The sequence below is a fragment of the Carcharodon carcharias genome, chromosome 22, assembly GCF_017639515.1.
Source record: "Carcharodon carcharias isolate sCarCar2 chromosome 22, sCarCar2.pri, whole genome shotgun sequence".
Taxonomy (NCBI): domain Eukaryota; kingdom Metazoa; phylum Chordata; class Chondrichthyes; order Lamniformes; family Lamnidae; genus Carcharodon; species Carcharodon carcharias.
This window is the reverse complement of record NC_054488.1, coordinates 60076771-60099274: the sequence shown is the minus strand read 5'-3', so window position 1 is coordinate 60099274 and position 22504 is coordinate 60076771. Positions and strand designations below refer to the sequence as shown.

Genomic DNA, 22504 nt, shown 5'->3' with positions numbered 1-22504 from the left:
CACAGGCCTTCCCTTTTGTTCTCCCCCCGCTCCCCCCACCCCCCCACAGCAACCCCTTCCCTCCCTCTGTACTTGCTTAAAACCTGTTACCTTTCTAGCTTTTTCCAGTTCTGATGATCCATCACTGACCTGAAACGTTAACTCTTGTTTCTCTCTTCACAGATGCTGCCAGACCAGCTGAATATTTCCAGCACTTTCTGTTCTACTTTCAGTTTTGCTGTATTTTGCTATTGTAACAACAACCCTATATTGGGTTGGGCTATTTATCAGGCGTCATGGCCACTTACTGCAAACATTTGCATTTCTATAGCGCCCTTAATGTAGTAAGCCATCCCAAGGTGCTTCACAGGAACGTTACCACACAAAATTTGACACCAAGCCACAAAAGGAGATATTAGGACAGGGGACCGAAAGCTTGGTCAAAGGGGTAATTTTTAAGACTATCTCAAAGGAGGAAAGGGAGGTCGAGAGGCAGAGAAGTTTAGGGACGGAGTTCCAGAGTTTAAGGCACAGGAAGCTGAAAGCATGGTGGAATAGAGAACATTACTGGACATTGTTCAGCTCTAGGTTATATACCTCTCATTTGTAACTCCCGCCAGATCCTCTCCATTCACTTCCAGGATTAAGTCACCGGCCTGCAAGCGACCTGAAACAGAAGCATGAATTGGAGCCGGGGTATGACTGACAATAGCTTTCCTCCATGTTACTATGAGTTTTACAGCAGTCCCAACCCATCTCCTATCGGAACTGCTGCAGTTCGGCTGACCAGTCTTGTCCTGTCCTCCAGGCAGAGCTCATCCACACCCAGAACGAGAACGTTGTTGTTGATCCTCACTAACCTGAAAGGAAAACACTCCCTTGCCATGAGGCAGATCCAAACCACCCTCAACAGGCTTAGGTCCGAACTCAACATTGGCAGTTCAGAAGCCAGGCTTGGGCCCGACACCTTCAAGCCTTGAGCCAGACCCCGGCACAAGACACCTGCACCTCATAAGTCACATCTCCTCATGGTTGGAACAGCAGGGATGACACACATTGGATAATGGGTACAATATACTTCATTACCCTGGCAGGGTCACAATGTTCTCAGTGGCTAACCTTTCCTCTGTACTTTCAAACACCACTGAAGGTATGAGCTTGGGTTGAGCTACCTCATCAGACACACAGATGGGTGTCAGTGCTAATGGAGAGTTCTCAGCTTCTAAGTGAGCTCCAGCAACATAAAAAGGAATAGCTAAGTGAGTGAGAAGCATCTACCTCCCTGATATAATGGGACAATTCAGTAGAACACACTGTCTCTTTAAGCTTGAAAGTCGATGTACTCTGAAATCTATAACACCAGTGAATCACTTCATTCTCCTTCAGCTCCAACAAGTGACTTTTAATGTGTCAGCTTCTTACATACAATATACAGTACACAAACAGGCCATTCAGCCCAACAGGGCTATGCGAGTGTTTAAACACAACACGAGCCTCTGCCTGCTCTACTTCATTTTACCCTGTCGACATATCCTTCTGTTCCTCTCTCCCTCGTGTGTTTATCCAGCTTCCCCTTAAATCCTTCAATGCTATTCACCTCAACCACTCCACATGGTAGCACGAGCCCCACAATCTCACCGCTCGGTACATCTTGACTTTCCAATGGACATTCTCACTGTGTGGTGTGTTAGTGGGGCATGCGGACTGGGAGGCTGGTTTTCCTGTGGATGCTGAGTCAGGTCTCAGTCAGTGCAGACGTGGGAAGTTACCACCTGTCTTTTACGTATCTGGGTTAGGCTTCCTGCTCCTAATCGCTGGCCAGTGACCACTGATGGAAACTGCTTGTGCATCTGGATATCAGATGAGGAGGGGTTTCCAACAGTCCATTCTGCTGATGTGGGTTAGTTTTCATCACTGGCCTCCATTAACCATCCCTCACAATTTAAAATATTTAAAACTGCACCCGGATAAGCTGAGGGACTCTGTGGATTTGTTGCCTTTGTGGCACTGAGAAAAAATTGGGATGGGAAATATGTCCCCAGGCCCGTGAACCAGACGGTTTTGCCTGTCTCTGCCAAGGAAAAATAGCACTGAGGAAAAAGTGACTTCAGTTATGTGGAGAGATTGGAGAAGCTGTGATTGTTCTCCTTCGAGTAGAGAAGGTTAAAGGAAGATGTGATAGGGTTGTTCAAAATCATGAGGTGTTCTGAGAGAGTAAGTAGTGATAAGCTGTTCCGACTGGCAGGAGGGTTGACAGTCGGGAACACAGAGTTAAGCAATTGGCAAAAAAAACAGCAGGGAGGTGAAGAAAGATTATTTTGCGCAGTGAGTCAGAATCTGGAATGCACTACCTGAAAGGGCGATGGAAGCCAATTCAATTGTAACATCCAATAGAGAATTGGATAAATACTTAAATATGAGAAATTTGCAGAGCTATAGGAAGGAAGACCAGCATGGAGTAGGACTAATCAGATGCCTCTTTGAAAGAGCCAGCACAGGTATGATGGGGTGAATGGCCTCTTTCTATGCTGCATGATTCATTAATTATGGTGCCTTCAGTAGAGTGACAACTGAACAAAAGATGCCCTGCACGGAGAGCTGGATGGTGCCAGCAGAGCTGTTGGGCAGCCAGAACTAAGATACAGGTATTCACGCAAGTGAGACATCATTTCATGTCAGATAGGCTTCAATAACTGAGAAAGTCTGCACATGCAATGGAGCACAGGAATTTGAAGAATTACATCTTCATATTGCCACAGAAAAGCACCATCACAGGAAGGAGCGTGTGGCAGTAACCTTGCAATCAGTGATTGGTGACCTACAATGCCCCCCCTGCAGTCGACAATGCCTTGATCGAAATGGAATGTACTCCCACCTGAAGACTAACAACAGATGAGCCATAGACGTGAATCATCAGCAACGACGCAAAGTCAAAGGTGAAGATGAGTTAATGTTGCAATACCAGAGGAATGAAATTACCCCATTATTGCAGGCAGCACCTCTAACTACACTAACTGACACTTGAATATGCTCCATTACCGATAAGTACTGCAGAGGTTTGAAAAGTTGTTTCTGAATTTATACCAAGTAAAATATTTCGAGGATGAGTTTGTTGCCTCAAACACTTTGCACCTACCATCACTTGCTGCTATTCCTGTCTCCAAAATACGCTTGACGTAGATTCCATACTCCTCACCTGTTTGTTCTTTAAACCCACCGATAATTTTAATACCTAAGACAGAGAAAGAATTATTTTTTATTCTGCTGAGGTGATGCGGCTAAAAACTTCATTTGTTACCTCCAAGCTCAACTACCCTATTGCTCTCCTGGCAGGCCTCTCACCTACTACACCCTGTAAATGTGAGCTCATCCAGAGCTCTAATGTCTGTATCCTGACACACACCAAGTCTCATTCACCCATCACCCCTATGCTCGCCGAGATACACTGGCTTCTGCCCAACAATCCCGCAAACTCAAATTCTCAGCCTAGTGTTCTAGTCTCTTCATCGCCTCACCCACTCTCTATCTCTGTTACCTCTTCCAGTCCCACAGTCCTCCAAGATCTCTGCGTCCTTCCATCTCTGCTCTCTTGAGCGTCCCCAATTTCAATCGTACCACCCTTGGTGGCCTTGCCAGCTGTTGCTTGGACTCCAAGCGCTGGAATTTCCTCCCTAAACCTCTCCACTGCTCTTCCCCTCCCTCCTCATTTAAGACACTCCCTAAAACCTACCTCTTTGACCAAGCTTTTGGTCATCTGTCTTAATATCGCCTTAAATAGATCTGTGACAGTTTTGGTCTAATTACATTCCCGTGAAATCCCTTGGGACATTTCATTATGTTAAAGGTGCTATATAAATGCAGGTTGTTGAACTGGGGATTGAGTACAATGTCCTGGGTGGGACAATATAGGAAATGGCTGTGGACCTCGTTCAGATGTGCTCACTTGCTGAATGGATTTAGGGCAGTGCTGGACTTTCTAAGTTATACTTAAAGCAACATGTAACTGACTGCCAGCACTGGTTATAGACTCCAAGATGTGAATAAACATTATTTTCCCTCTATAATTCTCAATTGCCTCTTCCAGGACGAGCGCCTTAATAGAGGTAAACCCAGTGCAACAACAAGCCACCATGTTCTGTAACCTCTCTCCACAGCTACCTCTTCAGCATTAGCTACACTAGTGTCCGCCTTGGTTCAGCGGCTATCATTCACGCCTGAGTCAGATGGCTGTGAGTTCAAGTCCCAGTCCAGAGACTTCAGCATTCAACGAGGCTCACATTCCCAGTACAGAACTGAGGGAGTGCTGCTGTTAGAGAATTCAACACCGTCTTTTGGGTGAAATGTTTAACTGAGGCCCCATTTGCTTTCCCAGATGGATAAAATCCTGAGAGGCCTTGACAGGGTCAATGTGGACAGGATGTTTCCTCTTGTGGGAGAATCTAGTACAAGAGGCCGTTGTTTAAAAATAAAGTGTTGCCTATTTTTAGACATTTTTAGTCTTTGAAATTCACTTCCTCAAAAGCACTGGAAGGAGGGTCTTTGAATATTTTTAAGGCAGAGGTAGACAGATTCTTGATAAACAAGAGGGTGAAAGGCTATCGGGGGTAGGCAGGAATGTGGAGTTGAGGTTATGTTCAGATCAGCCATGATATCATTGAATAGCGGAGCAGGATTGAAGGGCCGAGTGGCCTATTCCTGCTGCTAATTTACATGTTCATATGATGTAAGAGATCCCATGGCACTATTGGAAGAAGAGAAAGGGAGTTCTCCCTGGTGTCCTGGCCAATATTTAACATTCAACAATATCATTAAAATCAGATTATCTGATCATTATCTTCCTTTTGTTTGTGGGAGGTTGCTGTACATAATTTGGCCGCTGTGTTTTCTACATTACAAATGTGACTGCATTTCAAAAAGAGGTCATTGGCTGTAAAACACTTTGGGACATCCAGAAGCTGTGAAAGGTGCTATATAAATGCAAGTTCTTTATTTTACTCTGGAAGCAAACTGGATTACGTTTGAGCATTTGAAGAAAGGGATTGGTTGCAGTAGATTTAACTGTGCCTCAGTTACTTGGAATCCTGGGCTGAACCAGGTGCTCGAGACGGAGGTTACACTTACCCAGGCCATTCTCACAGTCAGAGAACACAACACGATGAATGACTCGATTGATTCCATAGGGACCCATAATAGTCCTAAAAGAAAGTAACACTACCAGTTACAAATAATGTCAAAAGAAAAACCTACAAGATAATCTATAAAAAGTTCCGATACTTTCACAGTGACAAGAAGCTCAGGACAAAGCAGCCTGCTTGATTGGCACCCATTCCACCATCTTAGATATTCACTCCCTCCAGCACTGATGCAGCAGCGTGTATCGTCTACAAGATGCACTTCAACAACTTACCAAGGCTTCTTTGACAGCACCTTCCAAATTCACAACCTCTACAATCTGGAAAGACAAGGGCAGCAGGCACATGGGAACACCGCCACCTGCAAGTTCTCCTCCGAGCCACTCACCATCCTGACTTGGAAATATATCAGCCGTTCCTTCATTTTTATCCTGGAACTCCCTCTGCTCTGTGAGAGTACCATCACCACATGGACTGCAGTGGTGCAAGGACGTCCACCACCATCTTCCTCACTAGAGAGGGGCAATAAATGCCAGCCTTTCCAGGGATGCCCACACCCACAGAATAAATTAAAAATTGCTTTCCTCACCTTTTGCCTTACACTGCATCCCCTGCCTGAGCCATTCTGCATGGCTATTGGTGTAGGGTCAAATGCACTGGCTTCCCTTTTGGGGAACTCCTCCTACAACAACCCCATTGCATTTTACTGCTGTCCCTCTATTCTATCCCGCTCCAGTTTTCTTTCCTTCCACTCCTGAATCCAGCCACTAATCCCAGGATCCTCCAGCTGCCAGGATGACAGGAGTGAACCCAGATTGGTACGAACCCCCTCTTGCAGGTCACACCAGGAGCTGACAACAGCCAAGTCAACACATCAGTCTGAAGCCTGTAAAACTGGAAGCTGGCACGTGAAGCAGAATCCGGCATTGGATTGGGGGGGGGACTTGAAAAGTTCAATTTACCATAATCGTACACAGAAATGGTGATGCTTAAGTGCAAGTCCAAAGTGCAGGCAGCAATCAGCCACAGCCCCTCCACACACTGAGCAGGTCAAACCATTGTAGTTCAGTGTTTAGTTGCAGGGTTGGCCAATTTTGTCATTTGATGTCAGTGTTACCAACTAACTTATTGCCACAGTTGTACTGCCACAGGTTAGGAGTAGATGGGGAATGACATCCATCCAAAACAATCTCAGAGCCTCCATGTGACAGCAGTCAGCCTTCTCAAAAAATGGGTTTGTGCCTCCAGTACCTAAACCATGAGTCCATTTCTTGTCTTTCTCATGCTGCATGTGAAGATTTTCAATTGAGTGACTCCCTGCTCCCAAACAGCCTTGCTAACCTTGGCTCAAACTGGACTAGTAGTCCTGTTTAAATTGGATTCTTTCACTCTGTAGAGAGGTGATGGCTTCCCAATAGTATTTTCTTACTGGAGAGAGGGAACAGCACTCAACTGCAGCTTGCTCAACATCTGATCTGATTTCCAAAGCTTGTTTTTCCTGGAACAGATCACCAGCCCAGGGCCTGAGGGCTGCTACTCTGCATCAAGCTTGGCTGACCAGGAGGCTCTCCCACTCTTACCACCTGCCATAGGTGTATTGGAAGGATTTGCAGGTTGATACTCAACCTGTTTGGCTGAGTTACAAACACATCTTCAATGGCCATCAAGTCCTGGAATGGGACTTGAACCCAGGGCAGCTGGCCCAGAGGGAGGGATGCTACCCACTGCGCCACAAGACCTCCCCTTTCTCTCTGCCAATCTGCTCAATCCCTTTAATTCTCTTAAACACCACCATCAAATCACCCCTTAACCTCCCTTACTCAAGGGAATACAGGTCCAGTGGATGTAACCTGTCCTCATGGCCTTCAAATCTCGGTGTCATTGTTAAATAACAGAATGTTGCTGCACTGAAATCCTAAATTAAAAGACACTTGCTACTGGATTTGGAGAAAATTGATGAGAATCTGAATTATTTAAAATAAAAGTTCTGATTATGGCAATGATATGGCAATGGGGTCAAAATAGTGAGGCTATTGGACATACAGGGTAGGTCCATCAGTAAATGGGCTCTGCTTCTAATCAAGGGTCTTCACCCAAAACATTAACCTCTTTTCAGAAGCTCACAGGTAGTGTATTACCATTCTTTAATGATCATATGACAGTGGCTTTCTCTAAACTCCCATCTTACTGAATCCTGTAGATTTCACAACACATTGAAGTTCATCAGTATGTAAAACAGAGTTGCCCTGAAGCAGTCTATTCTTGTTAGGGGAGCCCTGTGTTTTTCTATACTCCTATAAACCGATCAAATAACTGGAGAAGGTAAAGGGGTAAATAGGGGGCAGACTGGGCCTTCGGCTGCTGATACCCCATCAATTTGTCCTCTCTCAGTAAAGCAGCCACCTCCCCACTGACGCCGAATCCGGAGAGGGAGATTTACTGAGAGTAAAGCAGAGCTGAGTTTCAAAAGGTGACATAAACGATCCACAGACGCAGCTGGAATATTCTACAGGCAAATTCGAAATCTCGGTGAAAACAAAACAACAGTTACTGCAACTTTCTTTGCCCAGGTTGATGAACATTTTAACTCTTTTTCTCCCCCAAAACTTTTCCTCGCGGTAGTTCTGTAGATCCGGTTTCTATTGGTTGGGACAGAGCAGACCCGGAGTGTTTCTGAGCCCTCGCCTGAGTTCCTCTCCAATGTTTAATGTGACCCAGTTAAAACTGCCGCCTGCTCGATCCTTCACACACACACACACAGAAACACAAACACACACACCACCACCCCCCCCCCCCCCCCCGCCACACACACACACACACACAGAAACACACACACACACACACAGAGAAACACACACACAGACCTTCACACACACACACACACACACACACAGACCTTCACACACACACACACACACACACAGAAACACACAGACCTGAGAGAGGTACAGAGAGAGAGAGAGAGATACACACAGAGAGAGAGAGAGACGTACACAGATCTGAGAGAGGCAGGTACACACAAACCGGAGAGAGGCAGATACACACACAGAGAGACGCACACAAACCTGAGAGAGACAAATACACAGAGAGAGGCAGATACAAACAGACCTGAGAGAGACAGATACACAGAGATCTGAGAGGGACAGACACACAGACCTGAGAGAGACAGATACACAGAGATCTGAGAGGGACAGATACACAGACCTGAGAGAGACAGATACACAGAGATCTGAGAGAGACAGATACACAGAGAGAGACAGATACACAGAGAGAGGCAGATACAAACAGATCTGAGAGAGACATACACAGAGATCCGAGAGAGACAGATACACAGAGATCTGAGAGAGACAGATACACAGAGATCTGAGAGAGACAGACACACAGAGAGAGGCAGATACAAACAGACCTGAGAGAGACAGACACACAGAGATCTGAGAGAGACAGATACACAGAGAGAGGCAGATACAAACAGACCTGAGAGAGACAGATACACAGAGATCTTAGAGAGACAGATACACAGAGATCTGAGAGAGACAGATACACAGAGAGAGGCAGATGCAAACAGACCTGAGAGAGACAGATACACAGAGATCTGAGAGAGACAGATACACAGAGATCTGAGAGAGACAGATACAGTCCACGCAGATAGACAGACAGAGAGAGCTCAGAGGGACAGATACACACACATCTCACAGACTCACACACGTACCAGTACAACAGGGACAAGCCATCAAAGCGCTCGGGCTCCGCTTCCTCGGACTGTGGCAATAAGGACATGATGGACTGGCCGCTGACAGACACTCTCACAGGGGAATGGAAATCGCCTTCCTGGTGGAGATCCCCGGCTACTTCTCCTGCATGGCAGCGCTGAGGGCGGTGGAGAAGGAGATTACCAGGGCAAAAGAGAAACTTGGCTGTAGATGGGGAGGGACGCGACGCCCCTGACGACACCCGCAGAGTAAGTTCAGCATCAGACGTGTCCCTGATCCAGCCCAATCCTTACTCTTCCTGACTCACCTACACTGCCAGCCGAGGAGCTAGTGAGTGAAGGGGTGAGATCTCTCACTGTCCTGAGACGCCCTGCCCCCCACCTCAGGCAGCTGAAAGAAAGAACGTGCATTTATGTAGCGCTTTTCACAACCTGGGGACACTCCAAAGCACTTGACAGCCAATGGAGTACTTTTGAAGTGTAGTCACTGTTATAAGGTAGGAAAGGTTGCGCACAGCAAGATCCCACAAACACCAACGTGATAAATAATCATCGGTTTTAATGAAAAGCAGAATACTGCGGATGCTGGGAATTTGAAATAAAGACATGCTGGAGATATTCAGCATTTTGACAGCATCTGTGATACACACAGACAGGTCGATAAGACCTTACTGAAGTGTATCAGATCCTGAAGGGACTTGACAGGGTGGATGCTGAGAGGTTGTTTCCCCCTGTGGGAGAGACCAGGACCAGGGGACACAGTTTAAAAAAATAGGGGTCTCCCATTTAAGACAGAGATGAGGAGAATTTTCTTCTCTCAGGAGGATGTTAGTCTGTGGATTCTCTTCCCCATTGAATATATTCATGGCTGAGTTAGATAGATTCTTGATTGACAAAGGAGTCAATCCTTTCGAAGGAGTCAAGGTGGTCGGCAGGAGGTTAGTTGAGGCCACAATCAGATCAGCCATGATCGTTTCAAATGATGGAGCAGGCTTGAAGGGCCAAATGGCCTGCTCCTGCTACAGGTACACACAGAGACCTCAAAGAGGCAGATACAAAGAGACAGATAGATATATCTACATCTACATGTACTAGTATAACAGGGACAAGCCATCAAAGTGCTGGGGCTCCACTTCCTCACAATAAGGGCATGATAGATTGCCTGCTCAAGACAGATACCGCCTGACCTGCTGAGTATTTCCAGCATTTTTTGATTTTATTTGTTTTAACGATGTTGATTGATGGATAAGATCCTGTGTTAAATACTGGCCAAGGACAGGGTCACGCCGGCTTTATTAGGCTCTGTATCTGAAATTTGAAAGGATTTGAACTGTTTCATATTTAATAATTTGCCAAATCCTTTCCTTGAACTGCACATGAATCTAGTTACAGGATTTAATATTTTTCCAGACACTGGTCTGTCAGTGTAAAGTGAGGGTAATCGCTCATTGGGTACTACACAGTAAGTGATTTTCAGCTAACATCAATCCGATTCTGTACTTGATAAAATAACAATATGACTTCCACATACAGCACACCGGGGAAGGATGCACTCCTGCCTGGTGCTGTGTGTCTTAGTGCACTCTCCCCCAGTATACAACGAGGACTCACAATTGCACACAATCACAATCTCAGGACATTGTGAAACTCGTCACATCTTATAAATTGTTTTTGAGGTGCAGTCACTGTTCGGTAGGCTAGCAATACAGTCTGTAAGAGAAAGCACAACTCAGTCCTGTCTGGTACACTATGGTTAGTGTGTGTCTTTCAGCATCAGCTTGTGCACAGAGAAAAGGGAACAGTGTATTCCTGTCTGGTACTAACTGATTGTCTTCAGGGGAGATCAGCAGAAAATCACATTGGAACATAAAACAAAGCACTGCTGGGGCAGGAATCCATTTGTCCACCTCTTCACACTTTACAAACTCCCACTGTCTTCCTCACTGTGAGCCTTGTAGTAAAGGCCCCAGAATGCCCCACTCTCCTAACAGGAATCCCTCCAGCCTTTTTATAAACACTGATATTGTTTCCTGCACCTTTATTTCTGGTATTCCTCTTTCACAATTCTACCACCATTTTCACTGAACAGAAGTTCCCCAAATTCCTTCTTCTTTGGAATGAGCCCCTCAGTTTTGGAACTCTGGTTCTGCAGAAGAAAGCTCTTCCATCCAAATTTCCCATATCCATGAAAACCTTAAAGACCTTCAACAAGATCCCAGCCAACATCCTTCCCCATTCCAGTCTGTAAAATCCAAGGGAAGAACCTTCTCTTTTTATAATGCCGAGAAACGTTGGCTTTCCCATGAGGGGAAAAAATGTGAGAAGAACAATTCAAAGTAAAAGATGTAAAGGGGGAACAGCTGAGTCTTTTATGGAGAGAATTTTTACACTGCAGAGTCAGTTAACCTAAAATAATAAGTCCAGGCCTCAGTCAGGAGAGTAGGACCTACATGCCGGGAAAGGCATAATGGAGAAACAGTAACATACAGGATGTACTGCTGCACACACATGTCTTGTTTTACACGTTTAGCCAGCTTCTTAATCAGATCGTATCTTCTAGATGTTGCTACAAGAACTTGTATTTATATAGCACCCACAACATAGTAAAATGTTCTAAGGTGCTTCCTAGGTACAATAGCATAGTGGTTATGTTAATAGGATAGGAATCCTGAGAGACTCCTGGACTAATGTTCAGAGTTCAGGTCTCAGCTGGGAAATTCATTAATTAAATCTGGAATTGAAAACTAATCTTAGTAATGGTGACCATGAAACTACCAAATTGTTGTAAAAACCCATCTGGTTCACTAATGTCCTTTAGGGAAGGAAATCTGCCATCCTTACTTTGTTTGGCCTACATGTCACTCCAAACCCACAGCAATGTGGTTGACTCAGTTACATTCGAGAAGGCAGCTCACCACCACCTTCTCAAGGGCAATGGGGGATGGACAATACATGCTGGTCTTACCAATGACACCCAGGTCCTGTGAAGGGATTAAACAAACAGGCACTATACTACTGAATCTCACAAAAGAATATAAGACACGGTGTAAAGACCTACAGTGTAAAGTCTTTCCATCATCTCTCATGAAAACACCCAGCCTCTGGAGGAAGCTGATCTCAACACTCACCTTTGTTGAGGCCTGGCTAGCATTAAGGTGGAAATCGCCTCCTCCAGCCAATCAATTCCAAGATCCTACAAAAGAAACAAATTTGAATGTTTAGCAATACACTGTCACTTCCTGTACCCCATCACAGCCAGCACAAGGAGAGTGCACAGGTTGGAGCAGGGAGTCTGGAATATACCTTTGCTTCTCCCACCTTATGAGAATAATCCCTGTCTCTTTATATATCTATTCATGATAAATTAAAAATCTTGCTTCTGTGCACATTTCCTATCAGCTTTTCCATTATAAATTCCTATGTCCACCTCTATAATGGAACATTCCAATGTAAACTTGTCACACTCACCATCCTGCCAGTTGTGGCGCTGTAGCACCTGTTTTGCTTTTCACAGTTTCTCAGCCAGCACTGTAGAGAAATTACTATCCTCCAACAAAATCCACTTTTCTACTTCCCCAGATAGGTGCAAGCTTTACTTTTAACTATAATTAATACACTATAAAGTATAAATTAGAGAGCAGAATTTTGACTAATTTCTTATCTGTTAGCTTAGGAATCGTGAGATGGTAAAAGACCATCTAGTTCACCTTTTACCATCCTAGTAGTCACACAATACAATAAAGGTGCTGTTGGCTTTACAACGGGGATTAAATCTGAGGAATGGTTCAATGTCTCCACTCTCAAATCCTGCTTTACCTGAAGATCACACTCAGTCTTCATTATGAAATGCTGTATTATGAGAAAGGGCTTATTAAGAAACCCAAGTGAAGACCTATTGTAGGAGGCTGAAAAGAGCAGCAGGGCAGACAAGGGAAAGATAAACAAAAACAAAAATAGCTGGAAAAACTCAGCAGGTCTGACAGCATCTGTAGAGAGGAAGACAGTTAACATTTCAAGTCTGTATGACTCATCATCCCCACTCTATCTTGCATGTTAGCCTGTGTCTTACATTTAAGAGTCAACCACATTGCTGTGGGTCTGGAGTCTCATGGAAGCCAGCAGGTTTCCTTCCCTAAAGGGTATTAATGAGCCAAATGGGGTTTTATAACAATCAGCAATGGCTTTTTGGTCACCATCAGACTTTTAATTCCAGATTTTTATTGAATTCCATAATCTGCTAGAGTGGGATTTGAACCCAGGTCCCCAGAGGATTATGCTGGGTATCTGGATTACCAGTGCCAATACCACTATGCCATTGCCTCCCCCTATAACCTGTGTGTTTTCCTGTGTGTGACACACTCTATCCTGTGTATGACATGTTCTATCCTGTGTTATAAGAACAAAAACGTTGGAAAAACTCAGCAGCTGTCCGTTCTTACGGACTCAAAATGTTAACCCTCTCTCCACAGACGGTCAGATGAGTTTTTCCAGCATTTTTTGTTCTTGTTTCAGATTTCCAATGTCCACAGTATTTTGCCTCTATCCTGTGTTCTCCTGTGTGACACACTCTATCCTGTGTGTTAGCCTATGTGTGACACACTCTAACCTGTGTGTGACACACTCTATCCTGTGTGTTATTCTGTGTGTGACACACTCCATTCTGTGTGTTAGCCTGTGTGTGGCACACTCTATTTTGTGTGTTATCCTGTGTGTGAGACACACTCTGTGTGCTATCCTGTGTGTGACACTCCAGACTCCACTACACAGTATACCAACAGTACACCAGGCAATGTAACTTTCTGGCAGGAAGGGAAAGTCCAGGTTAAGTTCTTACTGTGAAGTTGTGACAGAGTAATTGTGTGTATAGTCCTTTAAGCTCCTACCAGGAGTGTGAAATCCATATTTGGGTACAGTCCTGAAGTGGTCAGAGAACCAACAATTCAAATGCCACCTTGGTTAGTTTGATCATTCAAATTCAGTTTTTTGAAAAGTCAGGAAATAAAAAGATGTCCCGAATAAAAGTAACCATAACGTTGTTGGATTATTGATTATTGTATTAGGTCCATTAAGGTCCATTAAGGCCCTCCCCCCCCCACCTTAAACCAGCTTATATTTCACCCCTCTCCTATTTTAACTTAGTTCTGTTGAAGGGTCATGAGGACTCGAAAGGTCAACTTTGTTCTTTACGGCGATGCTGCCAGACCTGCTGAGTTTTTCCAGGTGTTTCTGTTTTTGTTAAGGAAGGAAACTTACTGTCCATACCTAATCTGATCCAATATGAGAGTTCAGTCCCACACCGACCTGATTTGACTCTTCACTGCCCTCAGAAGTGGCTGGACAATGGGAACCAGCAGGTTTCAGCTGGACAATGGGAACCAGCCGGTCCCAGCTGGACAATGAAGGAACCAGCAGGTCCCAGCTGGACAATGGGAACCAGCAGGTCCCAGCTGGACAATGAAGGAACCAGCAGGTCCCAGCTGGACAATGAAGGAACCAGCAGGTCCCAGCTGGACAATGAAGGAACCAGCAGGTCCCAGCTGGACAATGGGAACCAGCAGGTCCCAGCTGGACAATGAGGGAACCAGCAGGTCCCAGATGGACAATGAGGGAACCAGCAGGTCCCAGCTGGACAATGGGAACCAGCAGGTCCCAGCTGGACAATGAGGGAACCAGCAGGTCCCAGGTGGACAATGAGGGAACCAGCAGGTCCCAACTGGACATTGGGAACCAGCAGGTCCCAGCTGGATAATGGGAACCAGCAGGTCCCAGCTGGACAATGAGGGAACCAGCAGGTCCCAACTGGACATTGGGAACCAGCAGGTCCCAACTGGACATTGGGAACCAGCAGGTCCCAGCTGGACAATGGGAACCAGCAGGTCCCAGCTGGAAAATGGGAACCAGCAGGTCCCAGCTGGACAATGAAGGAACCAGCAGGTCCCAGCTGGACAATGAGGGAACCAGCAGGTCCCAGCTGGACAATGAAGGAACCAGCAGGTCCCAGCTGGACAATGAAGGAACCAGCAGGTCCCAGCTGGACAATGGGAACCAGCAGGTCCCAGCTGGACAATGAGGGAACCAGCAGGTCCCAGATGGACAATGAGGGAACCAGCAGGTCCCAGCTGGACAATGGGAACCAGCAGGTCCCAGCTGGACAATGAGGGAACCAGCAGGTCCCAGGTGGACAATGAGGGAACCAGCAGGTCCCAACTGGACATTGGGAACCAGCAGGTCCCAGCTGGATAATGGGAACCAGCAGGTCCCAGCTGGACAATGAGGGAACCAGCAGGTCCCAACTGGACATTGGGAACCAGCAGGTCCCAGCTGGACAATGGGAACCAGCAGGTCCCAGCTGGACAATGGGAACCAGCAGGTCCCAGCTGGACAATGAAGGAACCAGCAGGTCCCAGCTGGACAATGAAGGAACCAGCAGGTCCCAGCTGGACAATGAGGGAACCAGCAGGTCCCAGCTGGACAATGAAGGAACCAGCAGGTCCCAGCTGGACAATGAAGGAACCAGCAGGTCCCAGCTGGACAATGAGGGAACCAGCAGGTCCCAGCTGGACAATGGGAACCAGCAGGTCCCAGCTGGACAATGAGGGAACCAGCAGGTCCCAGGTGGACAATGGGAACCAGCAGGTCCCAGCTGGACAATGAGGGAACCAGCAGGTCCCAGCTGGACAATGAAGGAACCAGCAGGTCCCAGCTGGACAATGAAGGAACCAGCAGGTCCCAGCTGGACAATGAAGGAACCAGCAGGTCCCAGCTGGACAATGAAGGAACCAGCAGGTCCCAGCTGGACAATGAAGGAACCAGCAGGTCCCAGCTGGACAATGAAGGAACCAGCAGGTCCCAGCTGGACAATGAAGGAACCAGCAGGTCCCAGCTGGACAATGGGAACCAGCAGGTCCCAGCTGGACAATGGGAACCAGCAGGTCCCAGCTGGACAGCGGGGGAACCAGCAGGTCCCAGCTGGACAATGGGAACCAGCAGGTCCCAGCTGGACAATGGGAACCAGCAGGTCCCAGCTGGACAATGAGGGAACCAGCAGGTCCCAGCTGGACAATGGGAACCAGCAGGTCCCAGCTGGACAATGGGAACCAGCAGGTCCCAGCTGGACAATGGGAACCAGCAGGTCCCAGCTGGACAATGAGGGAACCAGCAGGTCCCAGCTGGACAATGAGGGAACCAGCAGGTCCCAGCTGGACAATGGGAACCAGCAGGTCCCAGCTGGACAATGAGGGAACCAGCAGGTCCCAGCTGGACAATGAAGGAACCAGCAGGTCCCAGCTGGACAATGGGAACCAGCAGGTCCCAGCTGGACAATGGGAACCAGCAGGTCCCAGCTGGACAATGGGAACCAGCAGGTCCCAGCTGGACAATGGGAACCAGCAGGTCCCAGTTGGACAGCGGGGGAACCAGCAGGTCCCAGCTGGACAATGGGAACCAGCAGGTCCCAGCTGGACAATGGGAACCAGCAGGTCCCAGCTGGACAATGGGAACCAGCAGGTCCCAGCTGGACAATGAAGGAACCAGCAGGTCCCAGCTGGACAATGAAGGAACCAGCAGGTCCCAGCTGGACAATGAAGGAACCAGCAGGTCCCAGCTGGACAATGAAGGAACCAGCAGGTCCCAGCTGGACAATGAAGGAACCAGCAGGTCCCAGCTGGACAATGGGAACCAGCAGGTCCCAGCTGGACAATGGGAACCAGCAGGTCCCAGCTGGACAATGGGAACCAGCAGGTCCCAGCTGGACAATGAAGGAACCAGCAGGTCCCAGCTGGACAATGAAGGAACCAGCAGGTCCCAGCTGGACAATGGGAACCAGCAGGTCCCAGCTGGACAGCGGGGGAACCAGCAGGTCCCAGCTGGACAATGGGAACCAGCAGGTCCCAGCTGGACAATGAAGGAACCAGCAGGTCCCAGCTGGACAATGGGAACCAGCAGGTCCCAGCTGGACAATGGGAACCAGCAGGTCCCAGCTGGACAATGAGGGAACCAGCAGGTCCCAGCTGGACAATGGGAACCAGCAGGTCCCAGCTGGACAATGGGAACCAGCAGGTCCCAGCTGGACAATGAGGGAACCAGCAGGTCCCAGCTGGACAATGAAGGAACCAGCAGGTCCCAGCTGGACAATGAAGGAACCAGCAGGTCCCAGCTGGACAATGGGAACCAGCAGGTCCCAGCTGGACAATGAAGGAACCAGCAGGTCCCAGCTGGACAATGAAGGAACCAGCAGGTCCCAGCTGGACAATGAAGGAACCAGCAGGTCCCAGCTGGACAATGGGAACCAGCAGGTCCCAGCTGGACAATGAGGGAACCAGCAGGTCCCAGCTGGACAATGAGGGAACCAGCAGGTCCCAGCTGGACAGTGAAGGAACCAGCAGGTCCCAGCTGGACAATGAGGGAACCAGCAGGTCCCAGCTGGACAGCGGGGGAACCATAGAACCATAGAAAAGTTACAGCACAGAAGGCGGCCATTCGGCCCATCTTGTCCATACCAGCCCGAGGACACCCAGCTGGGCAATGGGAAAACCCCAGTAGGTTTCTCCCAGGTTTTTCAGGGTGTTTTACCCTGATCTCCCGCTCTCCTGTCACTTTAACTCGGTCTGCTGTCAGGTTTTGGTCCTTTGCCCACCTGCGGCCTGTCACTGGGCTCCAAGCCTCGGCCTCTGGTAGTTCACGCTCCCCGCGCAGCGTCTCCGAGTCCCGGAGACGCACTCCCTCCCACTGCGCAGGCGCCGCCGCGGGGCCCTCTGGGAATTGTAGTCCCCACGCCCAGCCCGCACGCATGCGCAGATCTGAGACAGACCGGAAATACGTTTTAACTGGGACCAGGCGATTGGGGGAAAGTGGGCAGTGGGGGAGGGGGCAGCAAGTGGACACTGGGGGAGGGGGCAGTAAGTGGACACTGGACACTGGGGGAGGGGGCAGTAAGTGGACACTGGGGGAGGGGGCAGTAAGTGGACACTGGGGGTGGGGGCAGCAAGTGGACACTGGGGAGGGGGCAGTAAGTGGACACTGGGGGAGGGGGCAGTAAGTGGACACTGGGGGTGGGGGCAGCAAGTGGACACTGGGGAGGGGGCAGTAAGTGGACACTGGGGGAGGGGGCAGCAAGTGGACACTGGGGGAGGGGGCAGCAAGTGGACACTGGGGGAGGGGGCAGTAAGTGGACACTGGGGGAGGGGGCAGTAAGTGGACACTGGGGAGGGGGCAGTAAGTGGACACTGGGGGAGGGGGCAGTAAGTGGACACTGGGGGAGGGGGCAGCAAGTGGACACTGGGGGAGGGGGCAGTAAGTGGACACTGGGGGAGGGGGCAGTATGTGGACACTGGGGGAGGGGGCAGTAAGTGGACACTGGACACTGGGGGAGGGGGCAGTAAGTGGACACTGGGGGAGGGGGCAGTAAGTGGACACTGGGGGAGAGGGCAGTAAGTGGACACTGGACACTGTGGGAGGGGGCAGTAAGTGGACACTGGGGGAGGGGGGCAGTAAGTGGACACTGGGGGAGAGGGCAGTAAGTGGACACTGGACACTGGGGGAGGGGCAGTAAGTGGACACTGGACACTGGGGGAGGGGCAGTAAGTGGACACTGGGGGAGGGGGCAGTAAGTGGACACTGGGGGAGGGGGCAGTAAGTGGACACTGGGGGAGAGGGCAGTAAGTGGACACTGGACACTGGGGGAGAGGGCAGTAAGTGGACACTGGGGGAGAGGGCAGTAAGTGGACACTGGACACTGGGGGAGAGGGCAGTAAGTGGACACTGGGGGAGGGGGCAGTAAGTGGACACTGGGGGAGGGGGCAGTAAGTGGACACTGGGCGGTGAGAGGGCAGTAAGTGAGACACTGGACACTGGGGGAGAGGGCAGTAAGTGGACACTGGGGGAGGGGGCAGTAAGTGGACACTGGGCGGGAGGGGCAGCAGTAAGTGGACACTGGGGGAGGGGGCAGTAAGTGGACACTGGACACTGGGGGATGGGGGCAGTAAGTGGACACTGGGGGCGGGGGCAGCAAGTGGACACTGGGGGAGGGGGCAGTAAGTGGACAATGGACACTGGAGGGAGGGGGCATGTAAGTGGACACTGGACACTGGGGGAGAGGGCAGTAAGTGGACACTGGGGTAGGGGGCAGCAAGTGGACACTGGGGGAGGGGGCAGTAAGTGGACACTGGACACTGGGGGAGGGGGCAGTAAGTGGACACTGGACACTGGGGGAGAGGGCAGTAAGTGGACACTGGGGGAGGGGGCAGTAAGTGGACACTGGGGGAGGGGGCAGTAAGTGGACACTGGGGGAGAGGGCAGTAAGTGGACACTGGACACTGGGGGAGGGGGCAGTAAGTGGACACTGGACACTGGGGGAGGGGGCAGTAAGTGGACACTGGGGGAGGGGGCAGTAAGTGGACACTGGGGGAGGGGGCAGTAAGTGGACACTGGGGGAGAGGGCAGTAAGTGGACACTGGACACTGGGGGAGAGGGCAGTAAGTGGACACTGGGGGAGGGGGCAGTAAGTGGACACTGGGGGAGAGGGCAGTAAGTGGACACTGGACACTGGGGGAGAGGGCAGTAAGTGGACACTGGGGGAGGGGGCAGTAAGTGGACACTGGGGGAGGGGGCAGTAAGTGGACACTGGGGGAGAGGGCAGTAAGTGGACACTGGACACTGGGGGAGAGGGCAGTAAGTGGACACTGGGGGAGGGGGCAGTAAGTGGACACTGGGGGAGGGGGGCAGTAAGTGGACACTGGGGGAGAGGGCAGTAAGTGGACACTGGACACTGGGGGAGAGGGCAGTAAGTGGACACTGGACACTGGGGGAGGGGGCAGCAAGTGGACACTGGGGGAGGGGGCAGTAAGTGGACACTGGGGGAGGGGGCAGTAAGTGGACTCTGAGGGAGGGGGCAGCAAGTGGACACTGGGGGAGAGGGCAGTAAGTGGACACTGGGGAGGGGGCAGCAAGTGGACACTGGACACTGGGGGAGGGGGCAGTAAGTGGACACTGGACACTGGGGGAGAGGGCAGTAAGTGGACACTGGGGGAGGGGGCAGTAAGTGGACACTGGACACTGGGGGAGGGTGCAGTAAGTGGACACTGGGGGAGGGGGCAGCAAGTGGACACTGGGGGAGGGGGCAGCAAGTGGACAGTGAGGGTGGGGGCAGCAATTGGACACTGGGGGAGGGGGCAGTAAGTGGACACTGGACACTGGGGGAGGGTGCAGTAAGTGGACACTGGGGGAGGGGGCAGCAAGTGGACACTGGGGGAGGGGGCAGCAAGTGGACAGTGAGGGTGGGGGCAGCAATTGGACACTGGGGGAGGGGGCAGTAAGTGGACAGTGAGGGTGGGGGCAGCAAGTGGACACTGGGGGAGGGGGCAGTAAGCGGACTCTGAGGGAGGGGGCAGCAAGTGGACACTGGGGGAGGGGGCAGCAAGTGGACACTGGGGGAGGGGGCAGCAAGTGGACATTGGGAGAGGGGGCAGCAAGTGGACAGTGGGGGTGGGGGCAGCAAGTGGACATTGGGAGAGGGGGCAGCAAGTGGACACTGGGGGAGGGGGCAGTAAGTGGACATTGGGGGAGGGGGCAGTAAGTGGACATTGGGGGAGGGGGCAGTAAGTGGACACTGGGGGAGGGGGCAGTAAGTGGACACTGGGGGGTGGGGGCAGCAAGTGGACACTGGGGGAGGGGGCAGTAAGTGGACACTGGACACTGGGGGAGGGGGCAGTAAGTGGACACTGGGGGAGGGGGCAGTAAGTGGACACTGGGGGAGGGGGCAGTAAGTGGACACTGGGGGAGGGGGCAGTAAGTGGACACTGGGGGAGGGGGCAGCAAGTGGACTCTGAGGGAGAGGGCAGCAAGTGGACACTGGGGGAGGGGGCAGTAAGCGGACACTGGGGGAGGGGGCAGCAAGTGGACAGTGAGGGTGGGGGCAGTAAGAGGACACAGGGGGAGGGGGTAGAAGTGGACTCTAAGGAAGGGGGCAGCAAGTGGACACTGGGGGAGGGGGCAGCAAGTGGACACTGGGGGAGGGGGCAGTAAGTGGACTCTGAGGGAGGGGGCAGCAAGTGGACTCTGAGGGAGGGGGCAGCAAGTGGACACTGGGGGAGGGGGCAGCAAGTGGACTCTGAGGGTGGGGGCAGCAAGTGGACTCTGAGGGAGGGGGCAGCAAGTGGACACTGGGGAGGGGGCAGTAAGTGGACACTGGGGGAGGGGGCAGCAAGTGGACTCTGAGGGAGGGGGCAGCAAGTGGACACTGGGGGAGGGGGCAGTAAGTGGACTCTGGATTACAAAAAACAGGTAGAGTGGGGGAAATGAGCCCTGTTTTCCAGCGCTCAGTATCTACCCCTTGAACAATGAAAGACAGAAGGACATTACATTTCTATTTGAAACTTTTTGTTGACAAAGTGGTAATATTAAAATTGGAAACTAGACAGGAGATCCTATCCAATTTTATTTAACAATCATTTTAAAAAAATAATTACAGAAGCCATTAACTTAATCTTAGGTCAACCATCCAGAAACATCAGTCACCTAATTTTAACATCCAATGGTTTCTTATAGTGCTTTCGCCCCACTCTTCTCCATATCACAATATCTATTCCTTACTGTGTGAAAATATCAAAAAGAACGTTTCTTTCTTCTATTTAAAGTAATAACTTGCATTTATACAGCACCTTTCACAACATCAGGATGTTCCAACATTTCACAGTCAACTGAAGTACTCTCTGATGTGTAGTCACTTGTAGAAAACACAGTCAGCAATTTGCAGAGCAAGATCCCACAAACAGTTATTTGCTAACGACAGGGTAATCTGTTTTAGTGATTTTTAATTGAGGGATAAATATTGGTCAGGGCACCAGGAAGAAACACCCTGCTCTTCAAATAGTACCATGGGATTTATTTTACATCTATGTATTTTGCCTCATGCTGCCCATTTGTATTATGACTGCCAGTTTTTTTTTTAATCCCAGCTCTTTTCAGAGGAAGCTTTGTTTGGGTCTGGGTTTGTATCTGTTGCTGCTGAAGTTGAGCCTTTGAATCTCTTTGTGTGATGTGAGGGAATCTAGAACCAGGGGACAGTTTAAAATTAGGGCTCTCCTATTTAAGGCAGAGACGAGAGGAATTTCTTTCCTGAGGGTTGTTTGTCTTTGGAATTCTCTTCCAAAGAGAGAGCAGTGGAGACTGGTCATTGTCTATCTCAGCCTTGAATATATTCAGATATTTGATCCATGAGGGAGTGAAGTGTTATGAGGGACAGGCAGGAAAGTGAAGTTCAGCCCACAATCAGATCTGGCATGATCTAATTGAATTCCAGGGCAGGCTTGAGATGCCAAATGGCCTATTCCTGCTCCTATTTCTTATGATCTCATGATCTGAAACAGCAGATCTTGTTGAACAGCTCATTCGAATTGGGGAACCTCCATCAGTGCAGCGCTCACTCAGTACTGTACAGGACTGTCAGTCCGGGTTGTGTGCTTATGTCAAGGACTGGGACTTGAACCCATAACCTTCTGACTCAGAGGCAAGAATGCAACCAATAAAATCTATATGTTCTTCCTTTAAGGAACACAGAAACAATAAATGACCATTCAATTGCCATTTGCAGAAGAGAATTCCAAACTCCTCCCCCACCCCCACCCCGCGTGTAGAAGTGTTTCCGAATTTCACTCACGAAAGGCCTGGCTCCAACTTCTTGATTGTG

General features: G+C 49.8%; 1 protein-coding gene across 6 annotated transcripts in view; it reads right to left on the bottom strand.

The window, feature by feature from the left end:
• The window catches only part of stxbp4 (syntaxin binding protein 4), a 253195-nt gene that overhangs the window by 215125 nt on the left and 15566 nt on the right, over window positions 1-22504 (bottom strand). For 2 of the 6 annotated variants that reach the window (XM_041217067.1, XM_041217071.1), the window contains exons 1-4: window positions 8821-8998; window positions 5101-5174; window positions 3116-3211; window positions 577-646 (exon numbers count right to left, since the gene is read on the bottom strand). In XM_041217067.1, the coding sequence (XP_041073001.1) occupies window positions 577-646; window positions 3116-3211; window positions 5101-5174; window positions 8821-8888 (308 nt within the window). In that variant the 5' untranslated portion in view covers window positions 8889-8998. Of the gene's footprint in view, window positions 1-576; window positions 647-3115; window positions 3212-5100; window positions 5175-8820; window positions 8999-11948; window positions 12014-14073; window positions 14401-17455; window positions 17545-22504 lie in introns of those variants that run through there. The other 4 variants (XM_041217068.1, XM_041217069.1, XM_041217070.1 and 1 more) reach the window with 4 other exon arrangements.